At 41.6% G+C, this 18,004-nt stretch overlaps 1 protein-coding gene across 1 annotated transcript in view; it reads left to right on the top strand.

The window, feature by feature from the left end:
- Positions 1 to 12,296, top strand: part of ero1b (endoplasmic reticulum oxidoreductase 1 beta) — a 24,692-nt gene extending 12,396 nt beyond the window's left edge. The window contains exons 6-16 of the mRNA XM_085787028.1: positions 2,426 to 2,499; positions 3,290 to 3,410; positions 3,671 to 3,717; positions 4,195 to 4,206; positions 4,290 to 4,316; positions 5,248 to 5,340; positions 6,875 to 7,121; positions 7,227 to 7,296; positions 9,785 to 9,871; positions 9,957 to 10,090; positions 12,030 to 12,296. Of these exons, the coding sequence (XP_085643154.1) occupies positions 2,426 to 2,499; positions 3,290 to 3,410; positions 3,671 to 3,717; positions 4,195 to 4,206; positions 4,290 to 4,316; positions 5,248 to 5,340; positions 6,875 to 7,121; positions 7,227 to 7,296; positions 9,785 to 9,871; positions 9,957 to 10,090; positions 12,030 to 12,090 (973 nt within the window). The 3' untranslated portion in view covers positions 12,091 to 12,296. The remainder of the gene's footprint in view (positions 1 to 2,425; positions 2,500 to 3,289; positions 3,411 to 3,670; positions 3,718 to 4,194; positions 4,207 to 4,289; positions 4,317 to 5,247; positions 5,341 to 6,874; positions 7,122 to 7,226; positions 7,297 to 9,784; positions 9,872 to 9,956; positions 10,091 to 12,029) is intronic.
- The last annotated feature ends 5,708 nt before the right edge of the window (positions 12,297 to 18,004 follow it).

Below are 18,004 nucleotides of genomic sequence, written 5' to 3'. Positions count from 1 at the left end.
TATAAGAATCATCGGCTACTTTTGTCATAATTGTCAACATTTGATTTTAGAAAAGTCAGTTCAGTTTTCATTCTGATCATTATTAATGTGTTTTTATTTTGTATCAAACCAAACATCAGCCTGTGAACAATTAACACATTTCTTGTTCTTTTCACACGAAATAGGCTACACGCGTTTAACGCAGTTAAAATTAGTTTTGTTAATTTTGTCAACTAAAACTTTAATGAAAACTTTTCCTTGACAACCCTTTATTCCGTGACTAATTTGTAATGAGAACGTAAATTTAAAGGGATAGTTCAACATTTTGGCAAATTGGCCCATTGCCATAATCGCTATAGTCATAGCAGTAGGTTCATTACCTTTAATTGTAGGTGTAAGCTATTTTCAGTACGGCGGAGCGCAGCAGCTGGCTGCTCAGAGCTACGCTATGGAGGCTAAGGGAATTTCTTGGTTTCCCTCATTAAACTCATCAAATTCAACATCCCAAAACTCCACAGCGCTTTTGTAGACAAGTTGTGACCTGCACAATCACCACGCTATGAGATAATGACGGAACGATACGAAACGGAGCCGTTTTCGAGGTAAATACAGGGTAAATACGGAGACTGCTTGCTGAAAAACTGTCCCTGAACGCAACGCGCATCAGCGGTTTTGTATGAATTTACCTCGAAAACGGCTCCGTTTCGTATCGTTCCGTCATTATCTCATAGCGTGGTGGTTGTGCAGCTCACAACTTGTCTACAAAAGCGCTGTGGAGTTTTGGGATTTTGTATTTGATGAGTTTAATGAGGGAAACCAAGAAATTCCCTTAGCCTCCATAGCGTAGCTCTGAGCAGCCTGCTGCTGCGCTCCGCCGTACTGAAAATAGCTTACACCTACAATTAAAGGTAATGAACCTACTGCTATGACTATAGCGATTATGGCAATGGGCCAATTTGCCAAAATGTTGAACTATCCCTTTAAAGCCCCAGTGTGTAGGAATTCCCCCCATCTAGTGATCTGAACGTATCCTTGATGTTGCATTCACGTGAAATGGGGCAGACGTCAGACAGACAACAGACGCTGCATGTAACAGGATAAACAAGCCTCTATGTAAACAAGTGGTCCGCCAGCACGAGGCAAAACAATACAGGCGTGACAACATGTTGTCATGGTGATGTGGTATTGTTTTACCGTCTTTCTCTCGTGGAGTAAAATGACATCCGGTTGGTTTGCCGACGGCCGTCTGCCTGACTGCACCTGAATGCAACACCAGTGCCTCCGTCCTTCCTCACACTACACAGTGGTGACAGTTTTAACAGGCCGAGCCCACAGCTCCGCTGAGTTTCCGTGGTTACCTACGGTCACGATGCAACATGGCCGCCTCGGTTCGGTGCGTCGCCCACTTGTGTATTTGTAACGACTTGTAACAACTCATTCTAAGGTACCAGAAAGCTTTACTTTGTATGCAGCTGTGATTCCACTTCAGTGAAATACGGATTTATGAAAGACAGATTTGATTTTTGATAATAAAAAGACAAATAAGTTACACACTTGGGCTTTAAGAAGCACTGACACCAAAAACTAAAACGAAATCTCTGTTCATTATGAACTGACAAGTCAAAATGTGGGTGAAAACGTCGCCGCTCTCACAGCGAGGACGATGAAGTCTGTATCTCTTTATTCAAGAGACAGGGTTGTGGGAGAGGTCGGAGCTCCCCGGACAAAGAAGTCTCTCAGTGTTTAAACACGGTGTATCACGTTGCCTAGCAACAGCCACGTTATCTCTTACGTTGCAAGGAAGATGTTCTCAAAACTTTGCTGTATCAAAGCAGGTGGCATACTGCTACATACACTATCTCAAGGCTCTTCTCCTGAACAAAGCCTCCTCACACAACTTCTCTGCAAAACAGAAACAAATGATTAACAAAGTTAAATGAACACATTTTATTTTTCCATCATAAAACGTGAGGAAAAGGCCGAGGCTGACCGGCCGGACAATCTGGATTACAACCATCCTCAACGCCTTGATTGTTTCCTTTTTAACCAGTTAATTATCATAACTCAAATTCAAACTCTAGGTCAGGTTTCTCCTATCCTATCTCTCTGAGATAGGATCACTTTTTGTAGAGTTTGCACAAAAGAAACAAATTTCCTGTATTTACTGAACCCAACAAAAGCAAAATGACCAGAGGTTTAAAGGAAACTACAGCAAAAAAAGTCAATGACACACGTGAAGTGATGCAGTTTGTGTTGTTGTTGCATCAGTCGTCAGTGTTTTTATGACTAAATGTGTCGTTTGTGTTTAGTTGCACTGTCGGATGTTGAGCAAGAAATTAACTGATGTGCGTTAACAGTTTTTAAAAAGTGTTTAAAGTGTTGACGAACGATTGTAAACAAACCAACTGTAACGTATCTGTGTCTAATTGTCGACTTCCTGTCTCAGCTACCAGAGCAAAGAGGCATTCGCTGACTGGGCGAGACACGACGACGCTCAGGATCATTTCTGTGAGCTGGACGGTGAGGATCCAACTGCTTTAATTTAAAAGAGTTAAAGGGATAGTTCAACATTTTAGCAAATTGGCCCATTGCCATAACCCCTATAGTCATAGCAGTAGGTTCGTTACCTTTAATTGTCGGTGCAAGCTGTTTTTAGAACGGCGGAGCAGAGCCGTGAGCTGCTCAGAGCTACGCTACGGAGGCTCATTATGGGATTTCTTGGTTTCCCTTCATCAAACTCGACAAATACACAATCCAACAACTCCACAACGCTCTGGTGGACAAGTTGTGAGCTGCACATTCACCACGCTATGAGATAATAACACAACGTTACCACACAGAGTTGTTTTAGAGGGAAATTCATGCAAAACCGCTGATGCACGTTGCCTTCAGGGACAGTTTTTCATCAAGCAGACTATTTCCCTCTAAAACAACTCTGTCTGGTAAAGTTGTGTTATTATCTCATAGCGTGGTGAATGTGCAGCTCACAACTTGTCCACCAGAGCGTTGTGGAGTTGTTGGATTGTGAATTTGATGAGTTTGATGATGATGGGAAACCAAGAAATCCCATGAGCCTCCGTAGCGTAGCTCTGAGCAGCTCACAGCTCTGCTCCACCGTTCTAAAAATAGCTTGCACCGGCAATTAAAGGTAACGAACCTACTGCTAAGACTATAGGGATTATGGCAATGGGCCAATTTGACAAAATGTTGAACTATCCCTTTAACTAACATCACTTATAAACATATATATATAAACATGTGGCTGTACATATCTAACCTCTGTGTGTGTGTGTGTGTGTGTGTGTGTCAGATGAAACGTCTCCAGACGCCGAGTACGTCGACCTGCTGCTGAACCCGGAGCGCTACACGGGTTATAAAGGACCGTCGGCCTGGAGAGTCTGGAACAGCATCTACGAGGAAAACTGCTTCAAGTGAGACACACACACACACACAGTGTAGACACGCTGGTTATTGATTAACCAACATTTTCCATGTATCGATCGGATTCTGTTTGACCTCCATGTCGTTCATGTGACGTTAGAAAAAGTGTTTTTTTGTTCCTCAACAGTGATTTGTTTTCCTTTTATTCTGTTTAATAGATCAATAATCTTTGGATCTTTTTAATTATTGATTGATTGATCGATTGACTGTGTGTGTGTGTGTGTGTGTGTGTGTGTTTGTGTGTGCGCAGGCCCAGATCAGTGTATCGACCTCTGAACCCTCTGGCTCCGAGCAGAGGTGAGTCAACCTCCTCTTCGTCCTGTTTTTATTCACTTTTATTCACATTTTATGTCACTTCATGTGTGTTTTAGTCTTTATTTTATTAATTATATAACTGATTATTGGTTCTAATCAGTCAAAGTTATTGATTGTTTAGGATTAAAATGGTTAAAGTCTCTATTAGTCATAACAGAAAGAGAATGTGGGCTCCAGCAGGGGGCAGCGTCACCACACATCTTATTAATAAACTTTAAATCCACTCATTTAATGGAAATATAAATGCAATGATGTTGATCTTTGATAAAATATTAACATTATTGAATATAAAAGAGAGTTTTAGTTTGTGAATAAGATGTTTGAGATGAAAGAAACAATAGATCACTCCACATTTGTGCTATTTTTATCTTATTCATAGTGTTTATTAATAGCTCAGATCTAACAGACCTTTGTCCTCTCTCTCTCTCTCTCTCTGTCTCTCTCTCTCTCTCTGTTCAGGTGATGACGATGGTGAGTAAAACTTCTCCTGGGTTTATTTTTAGTTTCAGTTTCTACAGTTGAAGTCTTTGTTCTGACGTTGCTTCTCGTTGCAGGTGAAGGTTTCTACAAGTGGCTCGAAGGTACGGTTTCATTTTATTTCTCTCTCTCTATTATTCTGTGTTTCCAGTTCATTCGTTCATTGTTTTGGTGATTTGTTTTTTTTCTTTGCTTTGAGTACTCAGGTTGAATTTTACTTTGAAATCTCTGAGGTTGTGTTTTATTCTTAAAGAAAATGTTATTTTGAAAACGCTTGAATTATGTTTTATTTTGAAAACTTTGGTGTTCTCTTTTATTTTGAAAACACTGAAGTTGTGTTAAATTTTGAAAAATGGGGTTTTGTCTTATTTTGAAAACTCTGGGGTTATATTTTATTTTGAAAACTTTGGTGTTCTCTTTTATTTTGAAAACGCTTGAATCAAGTTTTATTTTGAAAACTTTGGTGTTCTCTTTTATTTTGAAAACGCTTGAATCATGTTTTATTTAGAAAACTTTGGTGTTCTCTTTTATTTTGAAAACGCTTGAATCATGTTTTATTTAGAAAACTTTGGTGTTCTCTTTTATTTTGAAAACACTGAAGTTGTGTTTTATTTTGAAAAATGGGGTTTTGTCTTATTTTGAAAACTGGGGTTATATTTTATTTTGAAAACTTTGGTTTTCTCTTTTATTTTGAAAACGCTTGAATCATGTTTTATTTTGAAAACTTTGGTGTTCTCTTTTATTTTGAAAACTCTGAAGTTGTGTTTTATTCTGAAAAATGCGGTTTTGTCCTATTTTGAAAACTCTGGGGTTATGTTACAGTATATATTTTATTTTGAAAACCCTGAGATTGTGTCATAGTCTGGACAGAAACTGAGATCTTTGGCGACATCGATGTCGACGCTCACGCTGGCACCTGATTGGCTCTGACACTGCGCTGCTCTTACTGTCTGATCAGTCTACTTCCTGTTTACACCGGTGGTCATGTGACATCCGTGTGTGTGTGTGTGTGTGTGTGTGTGTGTGTGTGTGCAGGGCTGTGTCTGGAGAAGAGAGTGTTTTACCGCCTCATCTCCGGCCTCCACAGCAGCATCAACATCCACCTGTGTGCCAGTTACCTGCTGGACGGTAACCAATCAGAATCTTCTATCACACCGTATCAATCGATATGTTATTATTGATCTGTTCAGATGTGGACCAGTTGCACAACGTAGGGTGACGTACTTCTGCTTTAAGAAGCTACCGTCCGCTCACTTCCGGCGGCCATCTTTACCATAGCGCTGCTGTATTTAGATTAGCCTACATGTAGCACTTTACACCTAACTCTCTCATTCTACATTCATTTATGTTTGTACATGTTGTTGATAGTATAGTTGGTTCAGTTTGTATTTTTGTTTATATTGGTCGAAGCATTTGCGATTAGTTTAGTTTAGTTTTTTATTTGCACATTATATGACCCGCATAAAACAATGAAAATAGTAAAATTAAACATTGTGCAGGAGAGGTAGAAGCAAAAAAGGCTTATAAAAATGCCTCACCTATGTAAAAAACAACAACAACAACAGTGGTGGTCTTCAGAGTAAGAAGACAACACAGAAATTCACAACATAAAAAACAGAAAAGAAAGACAAAGAAAAAAAAGAAAGACAAATTAACATAGAAAAATGAAAGATACTGAATTAATAAAAAAACAAAAAACAGTTTACATAATGAAAAAAGAAAAAAAAAATATTAAATTACAAATTGACAGATTCAGAAATGCTACGAATCTTAACTAAAAAATGATCATTTAATCATTGATTGCATTTTGCCGTTAGCTGCCCGGCTAACTTGGCATACTGGCTATATGAAAATTAGAGGCTAAATAAAAATACATTACAACACTTTCATTATTTTTGTACATCTTGTTATAGTTTCAGTTAGTGTTCAGTGTGTAGGCCTATATAGTGTTCCGAAAATGTTTTATCATTTTTAATCATCGATCTACTAGTAGTTCGTAGCGTTAGCTTAACCTGCCGCTAAGCTAACAGCTGAGCATCAGATGATAATGAGTGAAAAGTCACAGAGAACTAAGACATGAGGAGCAAAGAGAGGCTGAAAAAAGTCCTTCTAAACTCCGTAGAGCAGTGGATGCCCTCTTCATAAACATTACGGCTAACTAGCTAACTAGCCGAGCGGCTAACGGCAAAATGCGATCAATGATTAATGATCACAAATGCTTCGACCACTATAAAAATGCGAACGGAACCGACTATACTAGTAACAATATGTTCAAACATGAATGAAGAATGAAAGTGTTGTATGTAATTTTATTTAGCCTCTAATTCTCATTTAGCCAGTATGCTAAGTTAGCTGGGCAGCTAACGGCAAAATGCTATCGATGATTAAATGATAAAAAACGCTTTGACTACTATATATAAAAATACAAACTGAACCGACTATACTATTAAAACATGTACAAACATAACTATGAATGTAGAATGAGAGAGTTAGGTGTAAAGTGTTACATGTAGGCTAATCTAAATACAGCAGCGCTATGGTAAAGATGACAACAGGAAGTGAGCGGACCGTAACTTCTTAAAGCGGAAGTACGTCACACTACATTGTGCAACTGGTCCATAAAGTGTGTGTGTGTGTGTGTGTGTGTGTGTTTGCTCCTCAGAGAGTTGGGGTCGGCCCGTGTGGGGTCCCAACATCCAGGAGTTTCGGCAGCGCTTCGACACGGCGGAGACGAAGGGCGAGGGCACGCGGCGGCTGAAGAACCTCTACTTCCTGTACCTGATCGAGCTGCGGGCGCTCTACAAGGTGGCGCCGTACTTCGAACGCGCCTTCGTCAACCTGTACACGGGCAACTCGCAGGAGGACGGAGCCACCAAAGAACTGCTGCTGGCCGTCTTCAACGAGATCAGGTAGGAGGAAGAAGAAGAGAAACAGAAAGATCGTTTCTGGTTTCTGACCTGGACTCGGCGTCTCTTTAGTTTTACTGAGTCTTTATTGGTTGATCTCGTCCTCAGAGCGTTCCCAATGCACTTTGACGAGAAGTCCATGTTCGCCGGACACAAGTTGGAGGCCAAGATACTGAAGGTGAAGTATCTGTTCAGTACTTCTTTACCTGGTCCCACCCGATTCTATTGGGAGCGAACCTATGTTCCCCGCTGTTGCTGGTTGGACTGTATCTATCTAACTAAACTTACAGGGATAGTTCAACATTTTGTCAAATTGGCCCATTGCCATAATCCCTATACCTTTAATTGTCGGTGCAAGCTATTTTTAGAACGGGAGGCTCATGGGATTTCTTGGTTTCCCTCATCAAACTCATCAAATACACGATCCAACAACTCCAAAACGCTCCGGTGGACAAGTTGTGACCTGCACATTCACCACGCTATGAGATAATAACACAACGTTACCACACAGAGTTGTTTTAGAGGGAAATTCATGCAAAACCGCTGATGATCGTTGCCTTCAGGGACAGTTTTTCATCAAGCAGTCTCTGTATTTCCCTCTAAAACAACTCTGTCTGGTAACGTTGTGTTATTATCTCATAGCGTGGTGAATGTGCAGCTCACAACTTGTCCACCAGAGCGTTGTGGAGTTGTTGGATTGTGTATTTGATGAGTTTGATGAGGGAAACCAAAAAAATCCCATGAGCCTCTGTAGCGTAGCTCTGAGCAGCTGGCGGCTCTGCTCCACCGTTCTAAAAATAGCTTGCACTGACAATTTAAGGTAACGAACCTACAGCTATGACTATAGGGATCATGGCAATGGGCCAATTTGACAAAATGTTGAACTATCCCTTTAAAGCAGAACTATGCAGGATTTGGGCTGTAATTATTGTGGCTCAGAGTCACTGTGATGGTTGAGTGACCTGTTATGAAGTGAATGGGGTCTAGGCCAATGCGCTCACCCCCCCCACTGGCTGAAAACCGCACTTGCAAGATCAGTCGTCCGTCTCGGTGTTACAAATCTCGTCAATGGATAGAAGTGTCGCGAGAAACTGCCTTACGGCAGTACGAGATAAGAACGCATATGACGTCATGCATGTCACGAATCGTGATTGGTTTGAGTTCGGAAAGTCGGAGGAAACCATGGAAACATGAAATGTTTACTGATGAAGTTCAGCTTGTGGCTAACGGGGAGCTAATGCTAACACAGATACACACACCATGGGTCTTTTATAAGATAATGTAATACATCATGACACACACACACACACCTTCGCGTTTTGGAACCTTTATTCCTGTGTGTGTAACTGTGTCTTTGTGCCTGTGTGTGGCTGTATTAGCGTTAGCTCGGTGTTAGCGTTAGCTCCGTGTTAGCATAGCGTTAGCTCGGTGTTAGCGTTAGCTCCGTGTTAGCGTTAGCTCGGTGTTAGCAGGGCTTCGCAAACAGCAGTAAACACAAGCACGTGTAGGGGGGGTGGAGGAGGTGGCGGGGGCGAGGTTTTACGACAGTGACATGTGCCTCCCAGAACTGTGGGGGAGCTCCTGAGAGGGAAAAAAAGAGAAACCAACGAAGGAGCGAGCTATTTCCGGCCGACTTGCAAAGTTCTGCTTTAACTAACTCCTTTCTTCATTGCCTAAACCCAACCAAAGGGTCCTATGTTCCCCGGTCACATACAAAGCGGGGAACACAGGGACGACCCCATTCTGTTTCCTGTCCTATCACATGACTGGTCTTTTTTTTTTTTTTGGAATACTTTATTTTGAAGTTTTCAATTATGCCGTGTCTCGTCAAATTAAAGCAGATATCAGTGGCACGGCCGTTTCGGCTAATGCTGTGTTCAAGGCAGGCTTTTGAAACCGTAAGTTACAGCTTCAAGTCACAACTACGACTTGGTAGCGTTCCAGGTAACCCGTAGCTCGTGTTTTTACCGTCCTGTTGTCTGTGAAAGTTCCCTATAACGGCCACTCGTAACTTCCGACCCGTGAACTCGTACCAGATCGAACTGGTATGACTTCACAGGAAGGAAAAACACAAAGTACGAGTTTCCTTGAACGCACCATGAGTTAGCAGCCCCCGCCCTTGTCAGGCATCAATTGGTCCTCGTGCTACGTCACCACATTCACGCGCATCCCTTGGCTGCACACACAGCCCTTCATGCCATTCTCTCCCCTCATTGGATAACACTTGTATCCCACAAGGAAAATTTTCTCCTCGGGTTACAGCAGAGCAGAGTGACGGAGAGACTCGTGTTTAGGCTGAAATACTTCATGTAAGTGATTGCTGACGGAAAATAGGACTATTTAGGACTTATATTAACAAAAACATTCCACTGATATCTGCTTTAAGTCAAAATCAATATCAATTGGTCAAAAGCGACTTTTTCCGATGTTGATACAAACGTTTCTGGTTTGGAGACGTCCCAAAGCACTCGCTGGCGGTCAGCCTCACAGTCGTGTCACGGAACAGTCCCATAAATGACGACTATTGGTCGACCAAGAAGGTCTTCGGTCGGGGGCAAGCTCTAGTTTCTATATATTCAATTAAAGGTTGCCAGATCTTTAAAAAAGTGTCGTATCTAGTTTACGGACAGACCCTGAAGGCCTCGTCTCCCTGTCGCCCCCTGTAGGAGGAGTTCCGCCTGCACTTCAAGAACATCTCCAGGATCATGGACTGCGTCGGCTGCAGCAAGTGTCGGCTGTGGGGGAAGCTGCAGGTGAGTCGCTCTGCTCTGCTCCGGTGTTTCCTCTCCTCCTCCGCCACCGTCACTCACTCACTCACCCTGTGGTTTCGGTTTTCAGACTCAGGGTCTCGGCACGGCGCTGAAGATCCTCTTCTCCGAGAAGGAGATCAAGAACCTCCCGGAGCACAGTCCGTCTAAAGGCTTCCAGCTCACCAGGCAGGAGATCGTGGGTCTGGTGAACGCCTTCGGCAGGTAACGTCCTCCGCAAAGGGTTATACAAAAGAAAAGAAAAGAAAAGAAGAGGTCGCTCGGTCCACCGTGTGTTTTTAACCCTCCTGTTGTCCTCCTGGGTCAAGGAAGAAAGGAAGGAAGAAAGGACGAAGGGAAAGACGGGAGGAAAGAAGGAAGGGAAAAAGGAAGGAAAGATAGGAAATTAGCGGCTCCGCTTAATCTGGTGCAGCCATCTTTTTATTTTTCTCAATAATTAATGTCACTGCACACTATCCTTTTTAAATAAATAAATAAATAAAATACATAGAAGGAGGGAGGGAATAGATTGGGTCAAAAAGGAAGGATGAAGGGAAGGAAGGAAGGGAAAAAGGAAGTAAAGAGAGATGGAGGGAGGGAACAGATTCTTTCAAGGAAGGAGGAAGGGAGGAAAGAAAGATGGAGGTATAGGGAACAGATCAGGTCAATTGAATCAAAAGAGGAAGGAAGAAGAAATGAGGACAAAGGGAGGGAAGGAAGGAAAGAGGGAAAGGAGAAAGGAAGGAAAGAAGGAAGGATGGAGGAAGGAAGGAAACAGAAGTACAACAGGAGGGTTAAGATTCACTCACTGACTTCCTGGTTGATTAACATAGATCAGGCCTTAAGCTCCGCCCACCTCCACCTGCCGGCTCCAGGTGAAAGAGCAGTTTGCTCCATAGTTGAAAACAGTTAGCAGAGTCATTTACTGTTCAGAAAGGTTAGCGTCTTCTATCGTAGTATAATTAGCATCTTTCAGAGCGATTAGCACAGTCCTGCTGGCTCGGAAAAAGGAAACAGCTGCCACAGATATTTCAGTATGACGGTAAAGATATTCAAAGAGTATGTTTACGCCATTTGTGGCTTGTTTGCCGACCGGCTACGGTCAAGCTTGGCCGGGGTCATCCCTATGTTCCTGTGCTTTGTAGGCTATGTGACCGGGGAACATAGGACCCATAGGACCTGTCCCATTGGTTGGCTTAAGCAATGAGAAATGGAGTTGGAAAAGACCAGTAGAGGCTAGACAGGCCAGATAGATAGAGTTCATTCCGAACTCTCACTCAAAGTCAGTCCAACCCAGTGTTGCCAACTTGGCGACTTTCTCGCTAAATCTGGCGACTTTCCAAACCCTTTTGGCAACTTTTTTTTGGGTCAAAAGTGACTAGCGACAAATCTATTGACTGTTTCCAGTGTTGTGACAAAAGTTTCTGGTTTGGCCGCCGATGTGAAAGCACATTATCCCTGCCCCCACCCCCACCCCCCGACATCGTGATGACGTTATTTAGCGACTTCTAGGACAGCCAATTGCGACTTTCCTTACTGAGCAGTTGTCAACACTGTTCACAGTTAGCATCTCTTAGTTAGCACAGTTAGCATCTCTTTTAGAATGGTTAGTGTCGTTAGCATATTTTAAGTAAAGGAAGCAGATTTCGGCATCTGTTCAAAATACTTCATACATGTTTTGTTTTTTTAGAATGGATAGCTGGTTAGCATGTCTATAAAACAGTTGCCACTGTTAGCATCTTTTCAGAATGGTTAGCATAGTTAGCATGACAATAGATCTGTTAGCATAGATCCCATAGTTCAAAACGGTTAGCAGAGTCATTTTCTGTTCAGAAGGGTTAGCACAGTGAGCTAACCCTTCTGGACAGATGCTAACTTTACATTATATATAAAAGATTCTCACTAGCAATGGTTAGCTCACTATGCTAACCATTGCTAGTGAGAATCTTCTATATCATATAATTAGCATATTTCAGAGCAGTTAGCACAGTTAGCATCTGTTTGGTAGCTCTGTTTGTCAGTGTCCAGTTGTTCATGTCAAATGTTCAGTTATGCTCTCAACACATCTCATATTTTTCACAATAAAAGCCCCACCATTACCATAATAAGACTCTTATTGTGAAAGTTGAGGAAGTGTGTGTTTGTCTCTCTCCGTCTCCCTCAGGTTGTCCACCAGTATCCACCAGCTGCACGACTTCCGCCTCATGATGAACGAGAACAGGTAACAGGAAGTGACGCTGCCTCGCCGGGCGGGCGGAGCCGACGCTCAGAGAACTGCAATAGCCTCGTCACCGTGACCGTCACCGTGGAGACGGCCTTTTTATAACGGACATCGGGATCAGCAGTGACACGAACTAAACGAACGCACCTCCCAGTTTTCTATCCCGCAAATCTGAATCCTCCTCCTCCTCTTCCTCTTCCTCGGATCTCCTCCTTCTCTCTTCTCTCCTCCTCCTCCTCCTTTTCTCTCCTCTTTTTCCTCCTCTTCTTCTTCTTCCTCCTCCTTTTCTCTCCTCTTTTTCCTCCTCTTCTTCTTCCTCCTCCTCTTCTCTCCTCTTCTTCCTCCTCCTTTTCTCTCATCCTCTTCCTCCTCCTCTTCCTCTCCCCTTCGCTTCCTCCCCCTCCTCCTCTTCTTCCTCCTCCTTTTCTCTCCTCCTGTTCCTCCTCCTCCTCTTCCTCCTCTTCTCTACTCTTCCTCTTCTTTTCTTTCCTCCTCCTCCTCCTCTTCTCTTCTTTCCTCCTCTTCTTCCTCCTTCTCTTCCTCCTCTTCTCTTCCTCCTCCTTTTCTCTTCTCTCCTCCTCCTCCTGTTTCCTCCTCCTCTTCTTCATCCTCCTCCGCCTCTTCCTCCTCCTCCTCCTTTTCTCTCCTCTTCCTCCTTTTCTCTCCTCCTCTTCCTCCTCCTCCTCTTCTTCTCTCCTCCTCTTCTTCCTCCTCTTCTTCTCTTCTCTCCTCCTCCTCCTCCTCCTCTTCCTCCTCTTCTCCTCTTCTTCCTCCTCCTCCTGTTTCCTCTTCTCTCCTCCGTCATGAATGTTAACTCCTCTGCCTCCTCTTGCCTTCATCACCTGAGCTCCTTCCGTCTGATTGGTTGCCGTGGTGAAGCTGCTGTGAGGTCATAGAGAAAGCGACCACACAGGAAGTGATGTAACGGAAACGGGGGATGCGGCTCAGCAACAGGAAGTGACAGAGACAGGAGGGGGAGGGGCTTCTTCCTGTGTTGACCCCGCCCCCTGATGACATCACATTCGGTCGAATTTTCACGGACGCTGCTTCCTGTTTCCTCTTCCTCCTCCTCCTCCTCCTCCTCCTCCTCCTCTTCCTCCTCCTCCTCTTCCTCAGCGTTTCCTGTTGCTCGTAGTCGGATGATCTGGACCAATCAGCTTATGTTCGTTGAATGAGGCTCGTTAGGTGTGTGTGTGTGTGTGTATGCGTGCGTGTGTGTGTGTGTGTGGATCATCAACAGTTGCAGCTATAAATTTAATTTAACTTGATTCTGATGTTAAAGGGATAGTTCACCCAAAATTCAAATAATTTCACTCATTATCTACTACTCACCCTCATGTGGACTAAGGGCTGGGAGAAGTTTCAGAGTCCTCCGGTAGCGAACGGAGCTCACTTTTCTTCGTCCAAAGAGACACACCGAAAAACATCCAAATACCTCCATAGTGCTCGTCTGTAATGTCCCTCTTGTATTGAAGCCCCAACATGAGAAATTGTTCTCACGAGATTTGCACTGACATGGCGCAAATCGCGCGAGATTTGGACGGACCAGGAAGAGCAACACTGGGAGCTTCCGCTACAAACAAGCTTAAAATACAGATTTATTTAATTTTTTTCAGAACAATTTCTCATGTTGGTGCTTCAATACAAGAGGGACATTACAGACGAGCACTATGGAGGTATTTGGATGTTTTTCGGTGTGTCTCTTTGGACGAAGAAAAGTGAGCCCCCCTGTAACTCAGAGAAGCCACGGAGGACTCTGAAACTTCTCCCAGCCCTTAGTCGACATGAGTAGATAATGAGTGAAATTTGAATTTTGGGTGAACTATCCCTTTAAACGACCAAACTGGCGAGTTTTTCAGCTTCAGTTCGGTCGAGCGAGACAAAACTTTTTTTTTTTGCTGCCTCGTCTCTTAAAGCACAAAACCTTTATCTAGTTAAGTATTTAAATTCGTTGCTTCAGTGTTTTTATGTCACACTGACGAGGCGAGTCAGACGTGAAACGGTTAATCCATGTTCCTCCTCTGAAGATTTTTGTTGGGACTATTTTCAGCGGCCGATGGATAATAATTAATTAATGAAATCAGTTTTTTTTTTTAAAGTCTCAGGTGAAGATTGATCACCTGCATGTGAGCAACGTCAAACAAGCAAACGGCCAATCACAGGCGGGCGTGCGTGCTGCGACGACGTGATTGGCCGATGAGACGCCTGCCTGTCAGTCAGTCCAGGGTAAAAAGTTAATTTCTAGAAAACAAAGACGACGCTGACGATGATTTTATTTGTTTTTGTTTTTGTTCAGGAAAAAAGAAAAGTTTTGGTTTGAGTTGGACAGCTGTGAATATTTGTGTCCAGTCGACGCCTGGTGGTCGTCATGGCAACTGCAGCTTTGCTTAAAAAAAATACAAAAACGCAAAAACAAACAAAAAAACAGCGACTGGTTCATGAGGCTTTTTTTTTTTCTTTTTTTTTTTTTTCCTGGTTTGTTTGACTCAAAGTAGAAAAAGGACCAAAGAATTTTAAGTTGCCTCCATTTTATTATTGTTATGTTTTTTTTTGTTTTTTTTTGGTTGTATTGATCCATTGATCAGCTTCAGCTCTCTATTAATGTCACACACACAATCTTATTTTGTAGTTTTAAAATTAAAAGCAGGTTAAAAATAAAAATAAACTATAAAATCACAACATTTAAGATGATTAAATGTTGATTGGATTTATATATTTTTTCCCCAATTAGTTGCTAACAGGAAGTTCTGTGCAGGCCCTTTCACAGTAAAAGCCTCCCAGTGTGTCTGCTCCGGTTTCATTGGTTTCATATTGATCAATATTATTATTATTATTTTACTTTTCATGTAAAGGTTCGTACCGGCCGTTTAAAAAGAGGCGTGGCCACTGGATGCGGTTTGTTCATGTTTATTGTTCTGTTGATAAAATATCTCACAACGTGTCCGTCTTTAAACTTCTGATCTAAAATCGGTTGTGTGTGTGTGTGTGTGTGTGTGTGTGTTCATATAGACCAAATGATAGTGGGAGGGGTCTGACCCTCTGTGTGTGCGGAGGCATGTCATGGCTGAATATAAGTTATATATATTTAATATAAGTTTTTTCATGTGTATTATTGATAATTAAACATAAAAGAATAAGAGCAGACTTTGTCTTATTATGATGAAATAATCATTAAATGTGTTAATTGATAATGAAATTGGAATATTCTGCATTAGGATGAAAAATGTTCTTCATAAATTCAGTTTTCTCTATGGTTTCATTAAATTTCTGTGATTAAAACTGAAATTTTAAAGTAAAATAGTGACAGAATTTAAAGTTGTGTTAGATAAATTCATTTATTTATCATTAAATACATTGATAACCTATCAATTGATACATTTGATGATTATTGTGTGTGTTTTTCAGGACCGTTTATTCACAATAGCCTTATACATATTAATATCTGTTTAAATATTAAGCAGCTGAAAAACCTAAACGTAAACTGGACCTGAAAACTAACATGGAACATCTTATTTTGAAAATCTTCTATCTGAAGCTATATGGTTTAAATTCCACTTCCTCTTTACCAGAAAAAAAAAAAATATATATATTAAAAAAACAGTTTTTATTCAGTTCTTTATGTTTGTGATTGTGGCCTTTCTCTGCTTCCATAGAAAGAGTTGATGAATGAGGACGGCTTATTATTATTTCAGTGTCGAGTCTGTGTGAAGGACAAAGTTTATTTTCATTTGTTTGTGAGACGGAAATTATACGAGGCACAAAGTGTGTGTGTGAGTGTGTGTGTGTGTGACACTCGTCAGCCTTAAAACTAAATGGCCACTTTAGATAAAACAAGCAAACAGATTTCTTCTCTCTTCACGTTGAGTTTGTAAAACAAGGTTTTTGTTGTTTTTTTCGCTCTCAGATCTGCGATTATTAACTGTGTATATAGTTGCACCATGTTGATGTGTATGTTGAGTATATTTATTTGAAAAGAGGAATAAATATTTCTGGACATCATCAAGTCTGTTGCTTCATTAATTCACTTTAAAATTTTCAGTCAAAAACATTAAATGTTTGTATTAATAAAGCTCCATACAGTATAAAGGTAGATGTTTGTGTTAAAGCTCCATACAGTATAAAGGTAGATGTTTGTGTTAAAGCTCCATACAGTATAAAGGTAGATGTCCATGTGTAATGTGATTATAAAGCAGCTCTAGGTTCTATGTTAATACTGTGAAAGTATCAAAGCCTCAGTCCACAGAGAAATGCACACAGCCTGTATTCAGAAACTGAGCCTTAAAACCAGCCGTCAGGACTTCCTGTCACTTTGTGATGTCACAACAAAGCCCCGCCCCCTCACCACCTGGACCCACCATCCATCCAACAACTTTGCAGGATTTGGTTTCTCTGAGTGTTTTATTCTGACATCTGCTCTGTTTTTTTTATTGGATCAGTCAGAAAATATTCATTTTTTTAAGTTTTCGTAACCGAGAGGGGGGGAAAAAACACACAACACAAGTCTGTTGTCATGACAACCAGAGGAACTTGTCATTTTATTGTGAAGAGGTTTTTTTTTGCGGTGACACGTCACAAACACACGACCACAAGAAAAAGCTCGACAACAGAACAACAACAACAACGCGTGGTCTCAGCGAGACTCTGTACAAACAACTTACAAAACCTGATTCTGTTAGAAATATAAACTTTTTTATTTTTCTGAGCATCTGAACCACAACTTAATGATGGGCGGAGCCTGTAAATCACTTTATTTAATCACTGTTACCTGTGATTTTTAATTGTGGACAGTTGGGTGGTTTCTTGACATCCCAGAATAAAATTCAAAAAATAAAAGTAATATTTTGTAATTTGTACATTTTGATATAATTCTGGAAATGCTAAATGAATCAACCTCAGATTATTAGAAAGACTCGGCCCAGGATTAATAGTTTTTTTGACGTGAATAGTTTTGAGGCGAACAGCTGTTGGGTTATTGATATATACAGGATATTGATTAAGTTACAGGCTGTGATGTGATTATTAGTTTTGTCTCTCACAGTCAAGAACCGTTAAAAAAAACAGACTTGAGGAGTTCTTCAAGTGTCTTTCAGGACAGGAAGTGAAACTGTTTGATCACTGGCCTCCATGTTTGATACAGAGTTTAATGTCAAATAAATAAATAAAAATAAATAAATAAATGTAAACATCACAGTCACATCTGGATCAGCTGTGGATCCAGTTCGATGTTTATTTTTTAAATTTATTTTCAAGCAGAATAAATGAGTCAGATTTATTCAACTACTTGAGAAACACTAAGTGAAATATTCTTCGCATGATCGCCTCGTAAAGAAACATTCACCACAATATCGTTAAGTTAACTAACGTGGTTCTAATAAACATGGACGCTCGGTGCAGCAGGGTTCCCACACGGCGTCACCATGGAAACGTTTACATGGTTTTCTTGGCTTCTCATTGGCCGCGGCCGCGTGAACTGACCTCAAACAACCAACCACAATGTTTCAGCGTCTAAAACCCAACGTCTTCCAATCGTCTCTTTAGCCGCGAGCTAAATCCGCGATTTTTTTTTGTCCGATTTTGACGTCGCCAACAAACCTGTCCCTGATCAGAGGCAAATCAATAGTCGATCGGTGAAAACCAGTCACTAGGTTTGAACTCTACGAAGACGTGGTCATCGACGCTTGTCCACCTGTTTGCCTTCTAGCTAAATGCTAACTGGCGTGAGCTCATCTCCCTCTAGGGGGCGCCACAGACGTCCTGACATCCAGCTGCCAATCAGCACAACTGCCAGTTTTCTAATTTTGGTTTATGATCCCGTTAAAGGGACAATGAGGAGTTTTGGAAAAGCGAAGCGTTTTCACACTACATTTATGAGCCTCCGCGTGCACCGTAAAATTCTTTGACCGGCGCAAGACAGACTC

This window comes from Trachurus japonicus, chromosome 1, assembly GCF_045865225.1.
Source record: "Trachurus japonicus isolate A0001 chromosome 1, Traja_1.0".
Lineage (NCBI taxonomy): Eukaryota > Metazoa > Chordata > Actinopteri > Carangiformes > Carangidae > Trachurus > Trachurus japonicus.
This window is presented reverse-complemented; position numbering and strand designations above follow the sequence as displayed.